At 36.0% G+C, this 24577-nt stretch overlaps 1 protein-coding gene across 5 annotated transcripts in view; it reads right to left on the bottom strand.

The window, feature by feature from the left end:
• ZFR (zinc finger RNA binding protein) overlaps nucleotides 1-24577 on the bottom strand; it is an 85368-nt gene that overhangs the window by 23356 nt on the left and 37435 nt on the right. For 4 of the 5 annotated variants that reach the window (XM_055554985.1, XM_055554987.1, XM_055554982.1 and 1 more), the window contains 10 exons: nucleotides 22121-22368; nucleotides 18490-18681; nucleotides 17675-17966; nucleotides 13817-14010; nucleotides 12022-12141; nucleotides 10789-10934; nucleotides 7021-7183; nucleotides 5736-5941; nucleotides 4895-5045; nucleotides 2199-2340 (listed from right to left, as the gene is read on the bottom strand). In XM_055554985.1, the coding sequence (XP_055410960.1) occupies nucleotides 2199-2340; nucleotides 4895-5045; nucleotides 5736-5941; nucleotides 7021-7183; nucleotides 10789-10934; nucleotides 12022-12141; nucleotides 13817-14010; nucleotides 17675-17966; nucleotides 18490-18681; nucleotides 22121-22368 (1854 nt within the window). The remainder of the gene's footprint in view (nucleotides 1-2198; nucleotides 2341-4894; nucleotides 5046-5735; nucleotides 5942-7020; nucleotides 7184-10788; nucleotides 10935-12021; nucleotides 12142-13816; nucleotides 14011-17674; nucleotides 17967-18489; nucleotides 18682-22120; nucleotides 22369-24577) is intronic. The other variant, XM_055554984.1, reaches the window with a different exon arrangement.

The following is a 24577-nucleotide window of genomic DNA, read 5'->3' as shown; positions in this document are numbered from 1 at the left end:
AGCAACCCCTGACAGGAATCAATTCCCTCTGCTAGAAGGCTTTGGACCGGGCCTGATAAGCTAAAGGTGGAAAAAAACACACACAATACTTGACTTGCTACAGAAGAGATGCTGTAGCAAGGGTTAGAACATTTGAACATTTTAAGCTTCACGTCAATTAAAGGTTTACTTAATATTTAACTGTCAAACACAATACTGTAAAATAGATCTGTCATGTGTTTAACAGTTATTTGGGAAATGTAATCATATCCTTTAAATAATTTTTGGTATTAAACAGGACCATTACGCATTTAAGAGCCTACCACAACTATGTGCAAGTCACCAGTCTCACGGTTTACAAGTACTCTTCCGGCAAAGCCTTCCTTACCCTTGGACTAACTCCCCAAAGCAAGCTAGAGGCTTTAAATGATTTTAAGACACAGAGCATTCAGAGCTGCAGTGAGGGAGAATACATACCGTTATTCTGCAGCAATCTTCATAATGAGGCTAAAGACATGGTTTACTGCAGTTATCTGCAGCAAGGAACACTATCAATGTTTCTACACTTTTTGCACATCCAACTTTTCAGCTCAGTGTCTTGAAGAAAATCTTTCAATTTCGGACTGATCATTTCTTTCACCATAATACTTATGAAATTCAGAACAATAATTCTATCTCAAGTCTGGGTCAGACAAAAGTATAATTTTGTTTCCTTTAGAAGGGATAGGTTATTAAAGACGACTACAAATATGATAATTATTAATTTCAGACTTCTGCAACAAAATGACTTGATACTGCACAAATTTAAATAAACCTAAATATAACTGGACAAAATGTGCTCTGAAATAAAGATAAGTGGTTATATGAGTATAATTTCATACTAAATACAGTAACTTTTATCTATAACATAATCAAAGATTTCCTTTTCAAATCCTAAGAGTCATATGCTGCATCCGAATTGACCAGATTTGACTCAGGAACTGTTTTTCCAGCAATATCCACAGCCAGACCTTGAGTGGAAATTCATGATAATATAAAAGAACCTTCACACAAAACCCACGTATTTTTAAGATAAAAGCTTATACAACATACAAGTCCTGATATGTGGTATATCTATATTATGTATGCAAAGTTAGACAAGTCTCTTAATAATCGCATTTTTAGTAAAAATGTTCTTTTCCTGGGTTGTGTAAAGCCCAGTGCCTTTAAAAAAAAAAACAAACTGGTTTGCTGTAAGAAAACAAATTTAAAGGGATAGTAATTGAGAGCCTACTCATGCTATTTTAGACAAATTAATTTTAAGTATTCTTTTCTCCTCTGTATCACAAAGAAATATTAGTGTAGACTATATAACTCCATATTCAACCAATTAAGATGTACAAAAACAACATGAAAGGAAACAAAGTAAATTTTATCTGACCCATAAAACAACAGAACCAACATACCGCAGACACTGACCATGCTTTTTGGCTTAAAAGCTTTTGAAGCTTTGAAAATGTTATAGGACAGTCCCTAAAGCAACATTGCTGGCACCAGCAGGATTTCATAGTCTACAATTGTAAAGTAAGTTAAAAACCACTAATTGTGCTATAACTCATTAACTACGCCTACCATCATTTCTTTTTCAAATCTCTGGTAGAAAAGCGGGGGTCAGATGCCCAAATCTAAGTGCATTAGGATGCTCTGCATTTATGAAAGCGCTCCAAACCAAAGAGCAACCTCAGAGAACCAGAAATATTTACCTCAGGACAAGCCAAATCCATGATTACATATATAACAATGTCTCTTAAACTGTTATGAGTATTCATCCAATTTTACTTATGAAGCTCCCTTGTCTTTTTTAAAGACAAGAACAAGGACTTAAGAGAAGTTAAATTTGTGGCCCTTTACTAGCAAGATTTAATTTTTCATAAGTCAACTATGCTTATGACTAAGAATAATTTAAACTTTTTCCAGAAATCTGAGGTTAGCAAGAAAAGAAAAAAAAATCAAGAAAATGAATACCATGGTGTTTTATATAAAAGTACATTACTAAAAAGACACTAATAAAAGATCTGGGAAATAATCTTAAGCAAAACTAGTTGCTATGTAAGTCAAATCTATCAGATTCATATGTAATGCCAGCATGTTGCCTTCTAGGGCTTAATGCCATCTTAAAGAGTAGGTAAATGGAAAAAAAAGAAGTTAATAAAAAGTAGAATGTTTAATGGCTTTCCAACCTCCTTCCCTCATGTTCTCTTCTCGAATAATTGGAGATGTCAGGGTGATAGTGACTTGCATTTTGGGTTCCACACACGAGTTCAAAATTATTGCCGCTTCAGAAACAGCACATTTTATGTCATACTTCTCAGGACTTATAACCTATATAATGAAGAGTACAAGAAATTAGCTGGCCCTCTTACATTATCAAACAAAGCAGTTTCATTATGGCTCTTTCACTTTCTCACACTACTTTAACCATTTTGTAAGGACTAGATCATATACTATTTCCCTCCAAGCCTTGCAAAACATGCAAAATTATAGTCTCTCACTCCGTTCTTCCTTTTAGAATTCTTTGTTGAACTAATATTTACCATCATTTGTATTATATGAGTTATCTGTTTGTGTGTATGCACCTTTTAGATGATGAATTTTTGGATGAAAGAAACAGTGCTATAGTTATTACCATACCTTCCTAAAATAGCATCCGGGTAGCTAGTATTGCAATATTTGCAGAATATGAATGAGACTAAAAAAGATACCTGAAACTAACAGGAGCTGTAATTCAACCATACCCAGTGCACCTTGTCTGTGAAATCAACAGATCTACATTTTAAATCAGGGAGCAGAAAGTCTGGCTCAACAGAAAAAAAACAACAGGATTCACTGCAATTTAGTATACATGTAATAAGCTTCAGTATGCATGAACAAAGGAAGACTCTAGAAATTACACGGAGTGTTCCCAGTATAGAATCTAAATTCACTGGAAGGACTGATGCTGAAGCTCCAATAGTTCGGCCACTTGATGTGAAGATCCAACTCACTGGAAAAGACCTTGATGCTTGGAAAGACTGAGGGGAGGAGAAGGGGCGACAGAGGATGAGATGGTTGGAAGGCATCATATTCAATGGATATGAGTTGGAGCAAACTTCAGGAGATAGTGACAGGGAAGCGTGGTGTGCTGTAGTCCATGGGGTCGCAGAGTCAGACGTGACTTAGCGACTGAACAGCAATAACAATCTAGGTTCAAATCCTAGCTCTGCTACTTTACTAATGATGTGAAGCTGGGCAAATATTTAACTCCCCTATACCTGTTTTTATAAAATGGTAACAGTAAAATTTATCTAACCTGTAAGACTGTAGGAAGAATGAATGAATTAACTACACAAAGAATTGAAAACAGTGCCTGGCACACAGTATCATGTAGACATTAACTATGATAGTGATGATAATTCTCTCTCTCCTGCTTATCCACTGTACAAGTACAGATTGATTCGGAAACTGTATTTTGTTTTTGGGCTTCCCTGATGGCTCAGATGGTAAAGAATGTGCTGTAAAGCATTAGCTTAACTACTGATCGTTCAGTTAGAATATAACATTTTCTCCTTTGTAGTTCTACAAAACACAACAATTTAAGATTTTTTTTTTTTTTGCAAATTACATACTTTTTTCAAAGTCCTCAAGCTTATTTTCCTCCCTTTCACTGCCCTAGCAGCCTCAAGGAAAGGTAACAAGTAGACACATAATGACAATTCTCCTGGCTCCTATGCTTAAAAAGACTCATCCACAATTTTAAAAAATCTCACATCTGGAACAATGGTAATATAAAGCAAACAACAATAAGTGCCAGAGTCATCAGAGCTCAAGTTTAATAGCATGCTTCACTATCCATTTTGGTATCAGCTGGTCTGCCGTGGTCAGGTACTAGCTAAGTCGATTCAGTCGTGTCTGACTCTGTACAACCCCATAGACGGCAGCCCACCAGGTTCCCCCATCCTTGGGATTCTCCAGGCAAGAACACTAGAGTGGGTTGCCATTTCCTTCTCCAATGCATGAAAGTGAAAAGCGAAAGTGAAGTCGTTCAGGCATGTCTGACTCTTCGCGACCCCATGGACTGCAGCCTACCAGGCTCCTCCGTCCATGGGATTTTCCAGGCAAGAGTGCTGGAGTGGGGTGCCATTGCCTTCTCCACTACCAATGAAATGCCAATTCTTGAATTTCAAATACCTAAGTAAGTTTTATACATTAAATTATTCAAGGAACCTTTGTTTTAAATTCCAGTCTGTGATTCTGACAAGATACTGTAATAAAATTTTTTTTAATTCAAACTTAAAAACAAGTTTTGTTTTTGTAGGACCAAAAAGGGATATTCTATTAATTGAATTTGCCACAACTTCCTGGATAAAGACAGCAACAAGTCATTGTTACCATTATAACATGTACAAAATGGAAAGTAATCATAATAAAGCTGGGAAAATTCAAACCAGAAAGTCTCTATTTTAGTTACTATATTTTATTAAAAACATGTATTCAACTAAATAGGCAAGAAGTTCATGAATTCTAAAACTTTAAGCTTACTATACATACATGGGCTTTGTTTAAAAAAAAAAAAAAAAAAAATCAAAAAATGAAAGTTTTCCCTGAACTGTCTTCTCTCTTATGATTCAAATCTTGAAAAAAGTATAGGAAGAGGACATGTGCTGCAGTTTTACATTTTAAAATAAATTAGCAAGATGGCTTCATGTTGAAGAGAAGCACTATAAAACCTAAAAAAACAAAGTAGAAAACTGTGCTACCAATTTGTGCAATCAAGCAATTTGTAAAGTCAAGCCAAAACTTTAAAGGCTGGCTTAGGTTTAAGCTGAAGCACAGTTAGTCCTGCCAAAAACTTCTGAACTAGACAAGGGGTAAAAATGAACATTTCCATAATACTTACAGCAAGCTGCTTGGGTAGGTTTTCTGCAATACGGCTTAATAATGTCTTTGAAGGTTTCTCTGAGCACAGCAAAACAAGGTTGACATTTCTATCTCCTCGGAGAAGTAATCCTTTCGCCAATACTCCCACTCGCAAAACTCCTTTTAAAGCTCTGTGGTGAAATCAAGTTATATTATGACATTTCCCTTCTTAACCACAACCATGATAACCTCTCAACACATAGTAGTAAATGAAATAATTTTTACATCATTAAAATTTGCATCAATTATAGTATAAGAACATGTAATATTTTTAGAAATACCCTTTATTTAGATAAGAAATATGAAAAAATTAATAAATCAAGAGATAAGTTCTCAGGAACAACTGAAAAGCAAAGGCCATTAATGCTTTTCTGTCTCATAAATTAGAATAACAAAAGTCATGTTTAATATACACAGATATAAAGATGTTGCTAAAGTTTGAGCTTATTCATGCTTATGGGTCAATGTGTTAAAAGATAAAGTAAAAAACAAAGAATGAACATGGAACAGATGCAACAAATGAATAAACAATGAATAGCTGAAAGAAACTGAAAGACTACAACGGCTGCTTTGAAAACAGACTTGAAATAGTCTTATATAAGTTTAAATACAATGAATAAATTACAAGGTTAGAGATTGTATGAAATTATTTTTTATTTCAGCAGAAAGCAGCTGAATACATTTAAAATCTAACACAAGCATAACACATGTAGACTAACACCAGAGAATTTTTAGTCCTTGTAACTTTTATTTCAAGTATAAGTTAAGTCTACATAAGGAAAACCAAAACTATACAAAAGTAAAAAACTCTGAAAACACACCTGTCTTTACCTCCCTCTTTCTTATCATCTCCCTCTTTGCTCTTGCTCTTCTCGTGTTCAGACAAGCTGTCTGAAACAAGTTTTAAAGCACGTTCAGTGATAGAAACAATTTTCTGAACCGCCTGTAATTCCTCTTCAGTTGGATAAATGGTAGCATGCTTTGTCATTACATAACGGTCATCAGATGAGTCAGGACGACGTAAGGGCTGGAGATGGGGGAAAAAAGATAACTCCATTAAAAAAATGTTTTCCAAGCAAAAGTAAACTATTATTTTTCAACTACACATATGCTTGTTGCATTTTTCAATAAGAAAGCCAGTTACACTGAATGTCCATTTAAAGCTATCTTCCCTTTTTTTTCCCCATTTTGGTAAAAACAAAAATGTCAACTGTAGAAAGGTACAGTATCGAAAGCAAGTATGTAAGTATGTATGTTATGCACTCAAAACAAGTTATAATACGTACCATTTAAAATTATGAAAATACATTTTCTACAACTTTAAAACCAGTTCTCAAACGTTTTGCTTTTAACAAAACAGATTTTACAAATGCTTATTCTATGGAAAGACAAATGAGAAAGAATAGGTTAAAGAGCAGGAATTTAGACTGTTTCCTTCTAAGTGTTCTCTGGAAAACCAGAACAAAGAAAAAAAAAATCTTATTTTCTATAGGCTGAACTTATATGAAATGCTCCTCATAAGCCAGGTATCTTTTATCTAGCTTCTACAGAACGCAGACTCTCAAGATATACCTCTTTTCTACAGTTCTCCTAATACATCCACTGCGTGTTATCTCCAACCATTTACCTACCCCTTATGTGTTAGTTGCTCAGTTGTGTCCAACTCTGTGACCCCATGGATTCTACCTACCCCTTATCACGCACTTAAATTTAGAAGTAGTGGTAGGTTTTGAAGGCTAAAGATTTGAAAAAAGGACTCTAAACCATACATAATGGGAAGACAGAAATAATTCTGAAGCCAAAGCAACAGCCTTCAAAATTAGTTGTTCTTGATTATCTAAAGAACAAAGGCAAAAAAAACTCTTAAGATCTGCTTCCTTAGTTTATACTGAAAATAAGAAAGATTCATGGAAATTCTACAATGTCCTTATACATAAGGACACGAGTTGAGAAAGTATAATAAAAGGAGAGAAAATTCTAAATCAGATGAAAAACATTGAGATTTGGATATTATTAAGTCTAAAAATTAGCTCTTCAAACTGTTATTTTCTAATGCTGAACTAGTCTTACACTTTCACTGTCTATGTAAACAAAGTGGACACTCACTGCAGGCCCCTGTGGCTGAGGAGGCATGCCTGGTCGGACTCCCAGAAGGCCTAGTGGGCCCGGGGGACCATGAGGATAGCCTCCATCAGGCATTCGGCGGCGATCATCCCAATGATGCTGTTCTTCCTCCATTCTTCTCCAGTACATGTCCTCTTCGTAACGTCTGAAACATAAAGAATGATACTGTAAGCCACTTCGAAAAATATACCCCCAGAATTTACATCAATAATTATATAGAAAGCAATAAAAACCCCCAATCAGTCTAGCTAACACCTTTATTTCCCCCTCTGTATCGGATTACATTTGCTTTCATCAATTAGTGAATGAAAGTGAATCCCAGTGAACAGATGAGAAAACAAAGATAAAAGCAAAACAAAATTTCACAGTCTGAAGACAGAGTTGAAAAAACAAGCACGAGAAACCTCATAGTTCATTCCAACTTCTCCCTCTTTAGAGATTGTAAACTTAAACGCCTACCTCATGTGGCCAGACTAATAGTGTGTGTGTGAAAGACCCAAAGCACACATTCAGTAATTTTCCTCATGTCTTCAAAGAAATGTGCTGGTTTTTTTTTGTAAGAGAGAACTTCTTAAGACAACCTTTAATCTCCTCATCTGATACAGACAGAGACAAAGACATTTTTCTACAATGAGGAAAAACAACAGGGATAAATGGCAACTCACATCCCATCTCACTTTTGGGGACGTGCTAAGGATGATGGGAAGTATGGTAAAGAAGGAAAGCACATGCTCTGGCTAGAGACAAGAGGGCCACACAGCTATTAATTACTGTCACAAGGGAATACCAGATGGTTATCCCAAGGTCAATCAGGACTTTTGTGAAATCTCATGGTCTTTAAATGTTGATTCATGTTGGTGTCCAAAAAATACTATGGGCACCAAATACAACACCCACGGGCTGAACTTGGTGGGCAGTTAGCATGTAGCCTCTGTTTTAATGGTCAACATTTTTGGAATCTAATTTTTCACCACATGACTCTCCCCCTCTCAGTTCTATCTTTGCCTTCAGCTTCAAACTAGGATACCAATAATTCCCCAGGCAGTCGTGTCTTTATAGCAAATTTTTGTTAACAATAAATTTTTACTAGACAAATTCATTTAATACAAAATGTAAGAAAGAAGTATGCTTCTCAAGTAGTACTGCAGAAACCATCAATTTCTTCAGGTCAGGAATAAGCAGTGCTTTCTGGGTCATCCAATTTAGGACAGATAGAATCATACTTCTAATTTTATTCAGGTCATGAGAGAAAATGAATAATAACAGCTTGAAGGCTCTGGAAAACCATGTTCATTCTAGTTTTGACTATTCTATTATTACTAAGGATGTTTAGCTTACATAAGGGCATATTTAAATACTGATTCTTTACCAATTCATACTGGGTAAACATAGTATACTATAGTGCCTAACACACTATATGCTACTTCCTGGCATACAGTAAGTCTTTAATAAATATTTGATATAGCAGTAAAAGAGGAAATAACTGCATAATCTAGGTATAGAGAAAAATTGCCAGTGCATTACAAAGGCAGAAATTTCATAAGAACAAAGTTAAATTTAAATACATAAAAAATAAAAATTGATACATAAACAACAGTAAAGATTAAAGATAACATGTTAATGGGTTAATAGCTATAAGAAGTGTCTGTACAAATCTGTTAACAGGTAAGTTAACAAATGAATAGGCAATTCACCACAAAAGAAATTTAAGTGATTAAGCATGAAATAAAAATTTAATTTGCCAGCAATACAAAGTTGAAATAAAACTGGCTTTCATGTTTCTATTTCTCACAGGCAGATATTTTAATACATTATAGGAGCATCCCTCAAAGTGTGGTCTGGGTAGTCTAGGTAGTCCTTGAGACACCTTCAGGGGGATTCATAATATCAACTGCTACTGCTGCTAAGTCGCTTCAGTCGTGCCCGACTCTGTGCGACCCCATAGACGGCAGCCCCCCAGGCTCCGCCATCCCTGGGATTCTCCAGGCAAGAACACTGGAGTGGGTTGCCATTTCTTTCTCCATCATAATATCAAAGTTACTCTCAAAATAATATTTGCCTTCTCTATTCTCTTTCTCCTATGAGTCTACAGTGGAGTTATCCAGAGGCAAAATGTGTTATCACAACCTGTTGAGTACAGAAGCAGAAAGAGAATCAGGCTGCCTTAAGCTAGACATTAAAGAGATCTGCAAAAATGTAAAACAATGTCATTTTTAATGGAGGAGAAACAATTATTTATAGTTAGCATATTATATTTACATTATATTAATAAATACACCTGATTTAATATAATATTTAACTACATTTAAACAAAGTTATATAAAAATAAGTTCATAAACACTGAAACTTCTCAGTTTTCATTTCTAATACAATGTTGACAGCCTATAACCTACACACACAAGAACTCTTCAGAATCTTCAATAATTATTGAGTTATTGCAATATTGTAAAATACTTAGCCTCCAATTAAAATATATAAATTTATATTAAAAAATAATTATTGAGTTATAAAAGGTCCTGAGACCAAAAAGTTTGAGGATCACTAAGTTAAACTATCTAGCACAGGCAAAAGTACAGGTATCGGTCAAACATTTTTGCTTCTGGGATTTGATTAGTGTCAACTGATAGTGATTTATGCAATAATACTGCCTCAAGGTTGGTCAATGTAATAATAACAATAGGTAAATACTATAAAAAAAACTCTAAATACCTAAAAATATATGCAACAGGTTATAAAGAAAATATTACATCTTCACAAACAAGTATTACATACGCATGGAAAATAATTTTAGCTTACTTTTTAAACAAGTTGGTATGTAAATGAAAAAAAGTGTGTTATAAAAACTTGTGCACAAACACTTTTGGCAGCAGTATTCATAACCCAAAAGTGGAAATAACACAAATGTCCATCAATTGATAAATAAAATGTGACACATTTATGTAATGAAATACTATGCATGCATAAAAAATAAAGTACTGATATATGCAATGACATGCATGAACCTTGAAAACATCATGCTAAGTGAAAAGTAGCCAGACACAGAAGTCAATTTGTTTTATGATTCCATTTATATGAAATCTCCAGTACAGGCAATCTAATAAGATGTTTATTAGTGGTTGCCCAGGAGTAGAGGGAGGAGCTGGTGGGGAAATAGATATTGATTGCTAAATGGGTTTGTGGTTTCTTTTGTGGGTCATAAAAATGTTATAAAATTGACTGTGCTGGTAACTGCACAACTCTGTGAATAAAACCAATGAACTGTGCCACTTAAAGATATGTCAGTTATATCAGTAAAACTAAACATTTCTGTATCTATTGAACATATTTTCTCATTTATCCTTTCCTGTAGCCTCTAAAGTTTTTAAAACAAACTCCACACATTATTAATGTCTAGAATCTACTCAATCTTATATTTAGGATATTTTTTATCACGTAACCAAATGCTCTATTTTGCTTGTTTTAAATTGAGGCATTTATTTATGATATTAAACTATTTATGTATTTAAATATATAAAAGATATTATTTCCAAAATAAGTCCTAATACCAAGGACATGGTCAAATATCAGAATAGCCAGTAACTTAACTTTAATGCATTTCTTTCCTAGATCTAGTGTCTCCCTCACAAGTGAAAACTAAAAATATTTCAAATAAATCTGGATTGCTCTGAATGGGACTCACATACTCAGAACAGCTAAGTTTCTTAGAAAGTCTAAACAACCTATCATGGTACTAAAAGTTAAAAATACTACCTCATTTCCATTCTCCAGCGTTCTTCCTCTTCTCTTCTTCGCCAGTACTCCTCTTTCTGCATTTGCTTTCTCATTTTCTCTTCTTGAATCTTTCTTGCTCTAATACTGGGCTTTACTTCTACTTGCAAATCTGGATTTACTTTTTTCTGTTAACATAGATAAGATGTCTGAAAAACCAGCAATCCTTCCAACAATCTACACATATCTTAAATCATACAATCCCACATATTCTTTCATCAGAGGCTTTTATTTGCAAATCTATTATAAGAGTTAATGTAGTAAAATAGGTTGAGTCAGAGAAAAACTCAAAATACATTCATAAACATTCTTTCTTCCTTCCCATCCCCAAAATTCTTGGTTCTTCTAGTATGCAAAAAGTACTTAATTTAGTGTTAACCAATAAAAGAAATCCTTAGGAGACTGATGGGTATTTAGTATTCCTTTGTTTGTTTGTTAATAAATGTTTCTAGATATCTGAGTGTGGGGTTAAAACCTTTTTTTCATATAGAAGTATTACTGCCCCTTAACAAATTATTTTTAATCTCCACCACTTCTGTGTTTAGAAAACATGAATCTAGTGCATAAGTCCAATCTAATTAAAAACTTTAAATACAGTATTTAGATTTAACTTATTACTTGGAAGTGTTTTCAATGAAGAATTCCTCATCTCAAGATTCACTTTAATGCAAATTCTGCCAAGATAAAGGACTGGAGACCTGACATTTCTTTCAAACACTTCCTTTGAAGCAACTATTTTTACATGATTACTTGATCCAAGTAATGTCAGTTTTATTTTGCCACTAGAAATAATGAAAAACGACTACACTGCTTCTTCTTAAGTATAACAAAAGTGATAGGTACTCAGTTGTGTCCAATTCTGTGACCCCCAAGGACTGTAGCCCACAAGGCTCCTCTGTCCATGGAATTCTTTGGCAAGAACAATGGAGTAGGCTGCCATGCCCTTCTCCAGGAAATCTTTCAGACCCAGGGATCGGACTTGGGTCTCCTGCATTGTAGGCAGATTCTCTACCATCTGAGGCACCAGGTAAAGCCCTAAGTATAACTAATCAATAAAAACTAAACATCTGACTCTCTAAGTGAGACATGACATGCCAATCTTAGAGTGGGAGTTCATGGACTTAGTGAGTTATATTTAGATGCTTTATTTTTGCATCTAGAATGTTCCAAGCTATATAAAAAGAGAAAGAGAAAAATAGCTGAAATTTTCCTCACTTTATATTGAAGTCTGTGTCTTCGTCCTTTTAAATGCATCTCCTTAGCATTGGGATCATTAAAGCTGCACTCGCATAATTTGCAATGGAATCTAATCACTTTTCCTTCATCATTTCGTACCTTGATGTCAGGGGGAAAAAAAAGTCAAGAAATCACAACAGGAATGTCACAGGTGAAGATTTCAATTATAAACCCATCTCATGAGTTGTAAATAACTTTCAGAATTTGAAGTTAGAAAAGGGGGAAGGAGCAATGTCTATACTTTTTAAAGAGGATAATCTACAGAAATGAACAGGGTTAGAATTTTTAACTGTATAATGCAAGATGTGTTACTATGTATTTGGCTCTTATAGTTAAACTTCCTCTATATGTAAACATTTAGATTTTAATGCAATAGACACCTTCAATTATTGAAAAGATATTTATTGAATACCTGCTCCTGCCAAGTACTGTTCTTGGAAATGGAGCTAAAGATGATTAAAGGCATTATTCTCATTTATTTCTACAAAGCCCAAGACTTTATACATGTACAACTTTATTGAAAACCAATGTTGATTTTTTTCTAACTGCACAACCAGTTAGGAAGACAAGTAGACTAGAATGTTATTAAAAGCTATTAAAACTTCAGCAAGTTTTAAAGATTGGTTCTAAACACAATCCTCTGAAGTTAAGATTACTTAGCCAGTATTACTGGTGATTAAGTATTCTGGCCAGATGTTCTGGCTGTACTTTTTTTTTTGAGACAACCAAGTCTTAATAACAGCTAAAGGTTTATTATTTATTTAGAAGTTTATTAACCTTTAAATGTCTTTTTTTTTTTTTTTTTGCCGTACCATGCTGGCATTGTGGAATCTTAGTTCCCCGACCAGGGATGAAACCCAAGCCCAATGAAGTGGAAGCAAGGAGCCCTAACCACTGGACTGCCAGGAAATTCCCAAGACCTATAACTTTAAATTAAAACTGCATGCGAATGACTTGTAACTACACAGCCCAGTTTTCCATCTTGTAAACAAAGAATTCGATAAGTAATTTTTCTTGATGGAAAAGGATGAAGGAACAAATAAATATCTGCCAAAAATCCACCATATGCTAGGCACTGTGCTTAGGTACTTTATTTGATCTAAGCTTCACATCTTCACTGGGAGATACCCAAATTTTACAGATGTAGACACTGAAATTTAAGAGAACTTGTTCTGTTCAACTGTTCTATAATACAGCAAAAGCAGAATAGGGCTATACCACTATATGTTCATCTTTCCACTAACAGCAAATATCTATCAAGTCCCTTCTGATACTTCCTTATCCTCCATTTACTAAGTTATTTTGTAAAACAGGAATAGTTTTCTAATCAGCTTGAGAAATCAAATAAATAGTCATCTGTTAAATCAGCAATCTAAATTTTACACACAAAACTGTTCAGAAAGAGATATTTGCTTTCTTTGTCATTTCTGCTGTTCACATTTTTTTTTTTACTTTTTATGTTCAGCACAGTAGAAGGGTTACATTAAAAGAAGGCCTGCCAAATGAACAGAAAGTTACTTCACATACTACAGTGATTGTGTCAGCAGGGAAAGAGAAAAGTTAGCAAAAAAATTGTGATGTCACTTAGGCAAGCTCAAAAGGCAGGCTTAAAAAAAAACAACACAAAACCTTCAACAAAGATGCCTTCAATATCCCTTTATAAGTAATCTAAACCTAAAATATAATTAAATTTTACATGTAAAGCACACTTGTGACAAAGTGACACACGTCTTTCCTATCTAATCTTGCAACAGGAGTATTCTCAAATCAATACCTCCTCCACATAATCATGGCCCACTGGCTGCACATCGCTCTGCAAAGCAGCAAGAGACGCAGGTGTGACTGGTTCTGACACTGTGTCTGGCTTTACTTCTGGAATTGGTACAGAAGTGACAGGAGTGTTTTTAACACATTCAGTTCCTTTTAAGTCTTCTGTTTTATTTCCTGTTGACTGCAGCTTATTACCACCTAGAACATAAAAGAATTACAGTAATTTTAATTTTCTTCTTGTATAATGTATGAACTGATACTAGATCTCTAGATCAAGTTCTGATCTTTCCTACCAACAAACTCCTGCTTGACATACAATAGATGAGAATTTTGAAGAACCATAGAAACCATTTGGTTTTTTTATGCTATTAATGAAATACATGTCTCAATCTCCCCATTCTTTCTCTCATAATATTCAGTGGTCCTCTCTGTCCTCACCATGGCTCTTATAACATCAAGTACTTAAAAAGTAAAGAGCAAGTACCTGAAATAGTAGTGTCTAAGCCTAAATCACTGCAGATGGTGATTGCAGCCATGAAATTAAAAGACGCTTAACTCCTTGAAAGGAAAAGTTATGACCAACCTAGGCAGCATATCAAAAAACAGAGACATTACTTTGCCAACAAAGGTCTATCTAGTCAAGGCTATGGTTTTTCCAGTGGTCATGTATGGATGTGAGAGTTGGACTGTGAAGAAAGCTGAGTGCCGAAGAACTGATGCTTTTGAACCGTTGCGTTGGAGAAGACTCTTCAGAGTCCCTTGGACTGCAAAGAGGTCCAACCAGTCCATCCTAAAGGAGATCAGTCCTGGGTGATGCTGAATCTGAAACTCCAATATTTTGGCCACCTCGTGAAGAGTTGACTCACTGGAAAAGACCCTGATGCTGGGAGGGATTGGGGGCAAGAGGAGAAGGGGACGACAGAGGATGAGATGGCTAGATGGCATCACTGACTCAACGGACATGAGTTTGAATGAACTCCAGGAGTTGGTGACGGACAGGGAGGCATGGCGTGCTGCGATTCATGGGGTTGCAGAGTCAGACATGACTGAGTGACTGAACTGAAGCCTAAATCATGCTTAAATATCCCTTTGCCATGGAACTGGGCACCATCCTACGTTCTAGTAACATAATAATACAGTGTGGCTGTCTTTGAGGTGTCAATAATTTAAGGTCAGGTATGGATGTGAGAGTTGGACTATAAAGAAAGCTGAGCACCAAAGAATTGATGCTTTTGAACTGTGGTGTTGGAGAAGACTCTTGCGAGTCCCTTGGACTGCAAGGAGATCCAACCAGTCCATCCTAAAGGAGGTCAGTCCTGGGTGTTCATGAAAGGACTGATGTTGAAGCTGAAACTCCAATACTTTGGCCACCTGATGAGAAGAGCTGACTCATCTGAAAAGACCCTGATGCTGGGAAAGATTGAGGGCAGGAGGACAAGGGGACGATGGAGGATAAGATGGTTGGAGGGCATCACCGACTCAATGGACATGGGTTTGGGTGGACTCCGGGAGTTGGTGATGGACAGGGAGGCCTGGCGTGCTGCAGTTCATGGGGTCGCAAAGAGTCGGACATGACGGAGCGACTGAACTGACTGACATGTTATTATAGTACAATGTGTTAACAGAGTATTTTGGGAATGTAAATGAAAGGAGCCACTACCCTTTAACCTGATCCAGTTAGGAATAGCTTCAGCAAGTATGACACCAGGGCTGGGCTTAAGAGTGCTAAGTATGAACTGGTCAGGCAGAAAAAAAGAGAACCATATCTAAACAGAAAGAACAGTATGCACACGTAAAATACAAAAATATGGAGTTAAAAAGATTATGGTAACAGAATTGAAAGAGACATGTGTACCTCAATGTTCATTGCAGCACTGTTTACAATAGCTAGGACATGGAAGCAACCTAGATGTCCATTGGCAGACGAATGGATAAGAAAGCTGTAGTATATATACACAATGGAGTATTAATCAGCTATTAAAAAGAAAACATTTGAATCCATTCTAACAAGGTGGATGAAATTGGAGCCTATTATGCAGAGTGAAGTACGTCAGAAAGAAAAACACCAATACAGCATATTAATGCATATATATGCAATTTAGAAAGATGGTAACAATGCCCCTATATGCGAGACAGCAAAAGAGACACAGATAGAAAGATCAGACTTTTGGACTCTGTGGGAGAAAGCGAGGGTGGGACGATTTGCGAGAACAGCATTGAAACAAGTATATTACCATATGTGAAACAGATCACCAGTCCAAGTTTGATGCATGAAACAGGGCACTCAAAGCTGGTACACTGGGACAACCCTGAGGGAAGGAATGGGATGGGGAGGAAAGCAGGAGGGGGAATTCATGATGGGGGACACATGTACACCCATGGTTGATTCATGTCAATGTATGGCAAAAACCACCACAATATTGTAAAGTAATTAGCCTCCAATTAAAATAAGCAAATAAAAATAATAAAAAAAGACTGTGGTAAATTCAAAAAAGACTTGGTAATTCAATAGGACTTATCACCAAGGTACAGGGCTTCCATGGTGGCTCAGATGGTAAAGAATCTGCCTGCAATGAGGAGGCCTGGGTTCAATCCCTGGGTTGGGAAGATCCACTGGAGGAGGAAATGGCAACCCACGCCAGTATTCTTGCCTGGAGAATCCCATGGACAGAGGAGCCTGGCAGGCTACAGTCCATGAGGTCACAAAGCGTCTGACACAACTAAGTGACTTAAGCACAGTACTGAGGTAGAGGTAATGGTAACTGAGGTAGAGGTTAATTTGTGAAAGGACTTGGATGACATCATTAAGGAATACAGACATTTTTCTTATATGCAAGGGGAAGGCCACAGAAAATTTTTAAACGGGAAACTAACACAATTTGACGAATATTTTTTTATAAAATGACGAAAGTGTTGCAGAAACTGGATGCAGTAAGAGACAAAGCTCTGAGGAAGAAGCTTTGAAGGCCTAAAAACAAAGCAGAGGCTATGAAGAGAAAAAGACACTTTTTGGAGAATACTGTGACAGAACCAGACGATTAGAAACAACTGGAAGAGGCAACAAGTAAGAAAAAATGTCAGTGGACTTTTTCATGTGAAAAAGCAGCAGTTTTATGAGATTATTCACAGTACTCTTGTGATGAGATAAAATGTTAGAAACAGACATTAACAGGCATCAACAGAACCATACAGATAACGACCAGGAAATACCTAAAATATGGTTCTAGAACTCAGGTGGGCGTTCTGAATTTGCCCAAACGATTTTAAAGTTACTGCATACACAGTGGAACAGATAAGACCACTCATGAATACTAAGTGAGTGAGATGAGAGTCACAATCAGAATCTTAGCAATACTACCAGCTAATGAACATGAGAGCCAGAGAACCAATAAAGAGGAGTCAGTGGACCCAAAATAGAGAGACAGAGACATAACTAAAGCTTTAAGGTATAGCAGTCAACTGTTTCAAGTGTTAGAGAGGTCAACAGGATGAAACAGAAAACTTGCCATTCAATGTGGCAAGTAGGTTTTTGGTGATTTCCGAAAAGGGTAGAGTTGAAATACTATGAGACTGAGGACTGGATAGGAAGTAGAGAAAGTAAGAATTAGGTTAACAGCCTGAGGAATAGTAAAATAACTACATATATATATATATATTTTTTTTTTTTTTTTTACATATTTATTTTAAGTCTATGGCTGAAGAAAACGGAACTAAAAAAATTTCAAGAAAAAAAATACAGATATGTAATTAAATAAGGTCCCAGAAAAGAAGACAACTGTGTAAGTAGAATAGCTAGTCCTGGAGTAGAGGACAAATACCACTTTAACAGAGTTAGAAGGAACACAAAATCTTCTGTACTTGCCAACAAAGTTTATTTTGGGTGTAGATGTTTTCTTGGCAGCCATATTTGCAGGCACTGCTGATACTTTAGTGTTGGCTGTACTATTAAGAGATGAGTTTCCTGTAGTTGTAAGACCTTTCACTGAAGAAGTTGCAATTGATGAAGTATTCACAGTACAATTGCTTGCTGCAATGCTTGAAGGAGAGGCAGTTGGCTTTGAAGCAGATACAGCTGTTGAAGAAGTAGCTTGGCTAACAACGTTTGGTTCTGTTGAAGGAATGGGTTTACCAAGTTTTGTGTGTAATTTAACCACCTACAAAATAAAAGAGTATTTATCTGTCAGAAAACTCAAGAGAATGTAGATTTTTTTTTTTAAAGTTTGCCTAAAAGACCCTATAAAATGAAAATCTTAACCATATTTTTCTTTGTTGTATTTTTTTCTCTTATACATTTTAAAATAAAAACTCATTACTTTCAAAACAATTTGTGTGAAACAGATTCAGATACATATTACATCTATCACTTGGTGAGGAAATGACTTGGCCACATGCATACCAACCTATACTTAAGCATAACAGAAGGCAGAAAACAACTACATGATTCAATTTCAGTTGGTGGGAGAAAAACGACCGAGTTCAATTTTAAGAAGGGTCACCAGTCTTTCCTTCCTTTAAGCAATGACTATTTGACGTCACCTTTATATATACATTAGGCATGTAATACCCTCAAAAATTTTCAAATTTTGAAACCTCCTTTACTTTACCCCCAACCCCCACCAAAAATGGAAAAGAAAAGAGAGTTAAGACATAAGGATGTGTGGGAAAAAAAACACCTACTTTCTGATGCTTAGCACCACGAATGTGGGCAGCATATGCATCTGCTCCTGTACAAGACACATCACAGAGCTCACAACGTAGCTGATTTTGAGTCCCACGAGTAGAGTTGTTGCTGCTGCTGGTATTCTGTGAGGCTTTCAATGCGGCTTCTTTTTTTTTATGTTTCTGCCCTTCTAAATGTTCTTTATAAGTCTGTCTCAAACAAAAAGAATAATTTTGCTTCACTACTTTTCTATCTACATTATTTGCAATGATTCATTCCAATCTCTAATACTCATTAAAATCTCAGCACTACACCATTTTAAAAGCAACTGAACAGGAGCATGTGGCTTCCCTACATACAGGATGTATTTGTGGTTCTCTGTACCCTGGTGGCTCAGAGGTTAAAGCGTCTGCCTGCAATGCAGGAGACCTGGGTTCTATCCCTGGGTCGGGAAGATCCCCTGGAGAAGGAAATGGCAACCCACTCCAGTGTTCTTGCCTGGAGAATCCCATGGACGGAGGAGCCTGGTGGGCTACAGTCCATGGGGTCGCAAAGAGTCGGACACGACTGAGCGAATAGTCTCTCTTGTATCTTGTTTACCAAGAACACACTTACCTAACACTTTAATTAACAAAGGACTTTCACACATAGCCAAAATATCAATATAAGTTAACTGCTCTCAGTTTGAAAGAATTTGAATCTTTTAGTGCTAATGTATGATGTTCGGTAGAGACTAATAAGAGGGATCATTCCAAAAGAAATTATTTAATTATAGGATTATGAGGAGGGAGGAAAAATGTTATCTGCCACATGAGAAGAAAAAACAATGTTACTACATGGTAACAAGACTCTTTATAAACAGGTATGATTTTACTTATAAAACTGGCTTAGAAGTCAGTTGGATCTGAGAAAATTTAAGAATGCATTTTCACAATTTGTGTTAGAATCCATTCCACCCTGAACAAAAGTATATTAACTGCCAGAATTGTATCCCTTTTGAAGGAGAAATAATATTATTGTAATACTAGCCACCAAAATAGTGCAAGTATATATTAAAAATTGTCTTCAATGTCAATGACTGAGGAAGGCAGTTTTATAAAAATGCGAGGAGGTCAATAAGGACCTTGAGTGGGGCCAGTTTGGGCCAGTTTATTATTTCCTATATTATTTAAAAAAAATTTATACACACATATGATGAGCATAGCATAGAATCTCAGAGCTGAATGGGACTCTAGAGGTTATCTAAAATGATTTTCTAAGTTTGAAACAAGAAAATCCTTTCTCAAAATGAAATCTTATGCACAAGTAAGCAAAGTTACTGTTTTTCAAACAAAAGAGGAAGACCTAAGACCTAGCCATCTGATTCTCTTCTCACCATCTGCAACAGTCTAAAGTGGCTTCGTGAAGCAGTGTGAACCTCAATTATTTAGGGACAAGTGCCTATTACAGAAGTGAGGAAACAAAAGCCCAGACAATTGACTTAGTCTCCAACTTGCCCAAGGCCACAAGTTAAGTCGCAGACACAGGACTGTTGGGAAGCGCAGCGCAAAACAGCCGTGTAGGAGAAGGTTCTTGGGAAAATGGCGGAGGGCCAGAAGTACCCCAGCTTTGCGTGCTGCTGGCTGAAGAACATCTCCTGCCTTTAGCTATGCTCGGCGCCAAGATTTAATAATAAACATTAAAGATGTTGCTTGAGAAAACGGGTTATGGGCTAAACACATGGGTCACTTAGAACGCGCTGCCCTTGAAATATTGTTTACTGATCATGTCTTAACCCCATACGCGCTCTCCTGGCCGTATACTCTAAGCTCTTTGTTCCTGCTTCTATAAAAAGGCTTAACTGCAGAAATAAACTTGTCAGTCCTTGCAAGAGACTGTCCAAGTGTCATTCTTTCAGGTTCGTTGTTTCCAAGTCCCGGGGAGAAAATCCCCACACAGGACTGAAACAACAGCCTCTCATACTAGAACCAATTTAGTCTCCTTTCTTATATCTACACTAGTCTCTAACTCACCATCTCATTCATACAGTATTTTTCTCCATAGGTTCATTAACCCCTTATGGCACTGCCTCTGACTTAACAGAGGTACTCTTGGCCTGTTTTCTTGTGTAACCCTCCAGCTCCCCCAAATCAATGGTCAGCCTTGCATATATATGCTGATTCTAAATGCTATTAACTTATCACCCTAAAGCTATGTGCTATCCTTTTATATGTTACCACATAGTCAAGTCTCTTAACATTTGTAATTGCCACCACATCGTCATTCACCCTAAACAGTCATTACTGAGTAGGATACACTCCTCAATACTAAAGCCAATATTCTTGTTCCCTTTCATGTTTAGTGCTGGGTTGCTGCAAACATTCCCCATGTCTCCTCTCCCCCGAGCATGTTATCACAATGAAACTGTTTTCTATCAAACTTAAAATAGGAAAAAAAAGGTCTTATCTTAACAGCCACATATATTAAACTAGTCTCTAATTTGGTGTAACTCAGAGAATGCTGACAATTGAAAATAACTCCCAAATTCTATACCGAAAAGCAGACAGAACTGATCTAGTAAATTTAAAAGAATGTACACAGGTTGGGAAAGGGTGATAGATGATGTAACTGGAAGAAACCACTGAAGACTCAAAATCTGATCTTTTCAAATACTATGCCTTTTGTCTGCCAAAATGCTTACCAAATTTTTAGATAAACACTAGACACTCTTAAAGAAAGTATTAACAAATAAAGTTGGGAAGGGAGTTGAACTCACTAGACTTTATAAACAGATTCTTCCCTAAATCACTTATTTCATGTTTAGCAACAGCAAGAAAACAATAACAAAAAACAACAACAAAAAAAACAGAATAAAGGAATAAAGGTTCTGCATGCTTCTTTGGCTGATATTTTTGAAAAAGACACTTTCCTTCAGCTTTCTTATTCCCAAAGTCCCTACAGCCTCATGGAGGAAATAAGTATATAGAAACAAGTAACATTCTATAAAGCATATACAAAAGTCAGTCTCATGAAAAATGTTATCCTAAAATTATAGATTATTAAAATAGCTTAAGGATTTTTAATACTAGAGAAAGGCAACTTCTGCTCTTTATATCTGACAAAGTCTTTTCTTCTCATCTCGTTAGTGTATAAAACTTAACTATCTCTATGGTCATCCTTTCTTCGACTACAAAATTCTACTCATACACTCAATATGGACCTTGAAGAACTAAGAAAATCAATATCCAATTGTCTTAAGTTCAAGAATTTTGCATAAAAGGCTTAAAAAATAAGTCATAAATGCCAAAAAAGAAATAAAAATACAATCTTACTCCCAAATCCCAACTAATCTGAATATAAAACTTTTAAGCTAAATTAAAAATTTTATTTAAAGAGCAATATATCCTTCCTAAAGAAAAGCTCAATTTTTCCACTTTTTAATAACATTCATAATTATTTTTACTGTATTTTTCTTAGAATTCTTGTATGTCAATACAAAAACCTTTAGAAAAAATGGCCATTTGATGAAATATGTACATGTTAACTAAAAGCTAGCAGGAAAGAAAAAAGTAAACTTTCTTTGTAGGCATAAGAATTATAATGATCAATCATACTTAACTATCAAGGACAACCACTGAAGATTTATGGTGAAGCATACAACATACATACCTGTGGTCCAGCACAGCTGATCTTACAGACATCACAATAGTGAATCTGGGGTGGTTTGGGAGGCTGTTTTGGTTTCAGTTGTTTATTTTGGAATGGTGCTTTTTTAGTAAAGGTGGTCCCTGTCCAGGCAGCTGTTGCAGCAGCCGCCGCCGCCGCCGCCGCTGCCTGCTTCTGTTGCTGCTGCTGCTGTTGGTAGTAGGAGGATGCAGCTGAATACACTGCTGCTTCATAACCTGAATAAGATGTACCTTACAAATAAAATCAAACAAAGATTATGTTACATACCTGTAAAAGGCCAAGAAAGATGATGGGAATTTAATCCCAATAAATTCTGCTTAAAAAGATAGGTTTACATGTGTGTATTTACAAATAAATTGTATCTCACAAAACCTAAGAAAAATGTTACTTATCCTTCTTTTAATGTAAGTCAACCAAGTATTTACACAATACATGCCAGGTGTTAGGATAAGATTTGGTCACTGCTTTCAAGAAGGCTTATAGTACTGCCGGAAGGCTGTGATAGAATGTCTGATAAACTTACGTGGTTATGGAACTGTTATACAGTATTTTCCCCAAGCAGAATCCCCCTGAATACAATTAAGAAAGTGCTGGGTTTGAGGAAAAGTCTGAACTAGAATACAGAAAGGAAAAAAAACAAAGTCATGAAACTAAGACTATACGTGCTTGGTGGTTTAGAGGATAAAAGATATGAAAGAGGAAATTACACAAAGAGGACACCAAGATTTTGAATCCCAGTGACTGACTGAAGGGGTTGTACAGTCAATAAAAGTAAGGAGCTGATAGAAACTGGTTTGGAGAGGTAAGGTGACTAAAGCTTGGCAAAAGTCTGTAATATGGAATCGGAGTTCTGATGAGTATCAGGACAAAAAAAGACAAGATTTGAAATAAAGAACCAAAGACATTGGTTCTCATCTTCCAAAAGGTGAAAAAGCACTGAATTTTCTGGTTAAATATATCAATTCTATCCTTCCATTGTTCAAAGTCTTTGATGAATAAGCACATTAAGCTAGCTACATATATAATATATACAAGTTGTTTATGTGCAGGGATTTATAGATTTAAAAATCTATAAAAGCTTTACATGTGACAAAGTTGCTGATTTTATTTATAACCCTGTGTTAAAACTGGAAAACTTACTGTTCCTTAAACTAAGATCCCTGGAAATCTGCTGGATTCCCTAATTGTCATCCTTTCCCCTGAAGAGGAAATGAGTAGGTCAAAAGTTAAGGCTCAAGAGAGAGATTCCTAGTTGCTATGACAGCATAGAAGAACTACTTAAAACTGAACTTTTTGATATCTCAAATGCAAACTGCTATACTAAGAAGTAAAGATTTAAGACCCACTCACTTTAATATATTTTACACAGGGAAGAAAACATGAATTGGAAAGGTGAAGGTTAAGATGCATGGGAAATCAGAATCATAAGATTCTGAAATTTTTATTAATAGAAAATTTCCAAATGACTAGTTGTGTGCAAGAACTGTAAACATGCTACTTAAAAATGCAGCTTCATGAATTATGTATCAAGAAAATAAAAAGGTGAATAAGACCAGCAGCATCCTACAATACTGGATGATCAGAACTTCTAGGCTCTGGGTTTTTTTCTGGCCATGCTGCATGGTTTGCAGGATCTTAGTTCTCTGATTGGGGACTGAACCTGGGCCTATACCAATGAAGCAGTCAGGTACTAATCACTGGACTATCAGGGAATTCCCTAGGTTTTTTGAAAACTGAGAATCCATACTACAAGAGGCAGTGTTCCAGACACAGTGATATCTCAGAACAGAACTACAGGTACATATTACTATATGTACTTTATAGATGAGAAAACTGAGGCTGTGGCTCAGATCATGAACTCCTTATTGCCAAAATTCAGACTTAAATTGAAGAAAGTGAGGAAAACTAGACCACTCACTAATGTCACTAGACCATTTAGGTATGACCTAAATCAAATCCCTTATGACTGTACAGTGGAAGTGAGAAATAGATTTAAGGGACTATACCTGATAAGAGTGCCGGATGGAGGTTCATGACATTGTACAAGAGACAGGAATCAAGACTATCCCCAAGAAAAAGAAATGCAAAAAAAGCAAAATGGCTATCTGAGGCCTTACAAATAGCTGTGAAAAGAAGAGAAGTGAAAAGCAAAGGAGAAAAGAAAAGATACACTCATTTGAACATAGAGTTCCAAAGATTAGCAAGGAGAGATAAGAAAGCCTTCCTCAGTGATCCGTGCAAAGAAATAGAGGAAAACAATAGAATGGGCAAGACTAGAGACCTCTTCAAGAAAATCAGAGATACCAAGGGAACATTTCATGCAAAGATGGCTCAATAAAGGACAGAAATGGTATGGATCTAACAGAAGCAGAAGATATTAAGAACAGGTGACAAGAATACACAGAAGAACTGTACAAAAAAGATCTTCACGACTCACAT

This window comes from Bubalus kerabau, chromosome 18, assembly GCF_029407905.1.
Source record: "Bubalus kerabau isolate K-KA32 ecotype Philippines breed swamp buffalo chromosome 18, PCC_UOA_SB_1v2, whole genome shotgun sequence".
Lineage (NCBI taxonomy): Eukaryota > Metazoa > Chordata > Mammalia > Artiodactyla > Bovidae > Bubalus > Bubalus kerabau.
The sequence above is the reverse complement of the archived record's forward strand: the minus strand, read 5'-3'. Positions and strand labels throughout refer to the sequence as shown.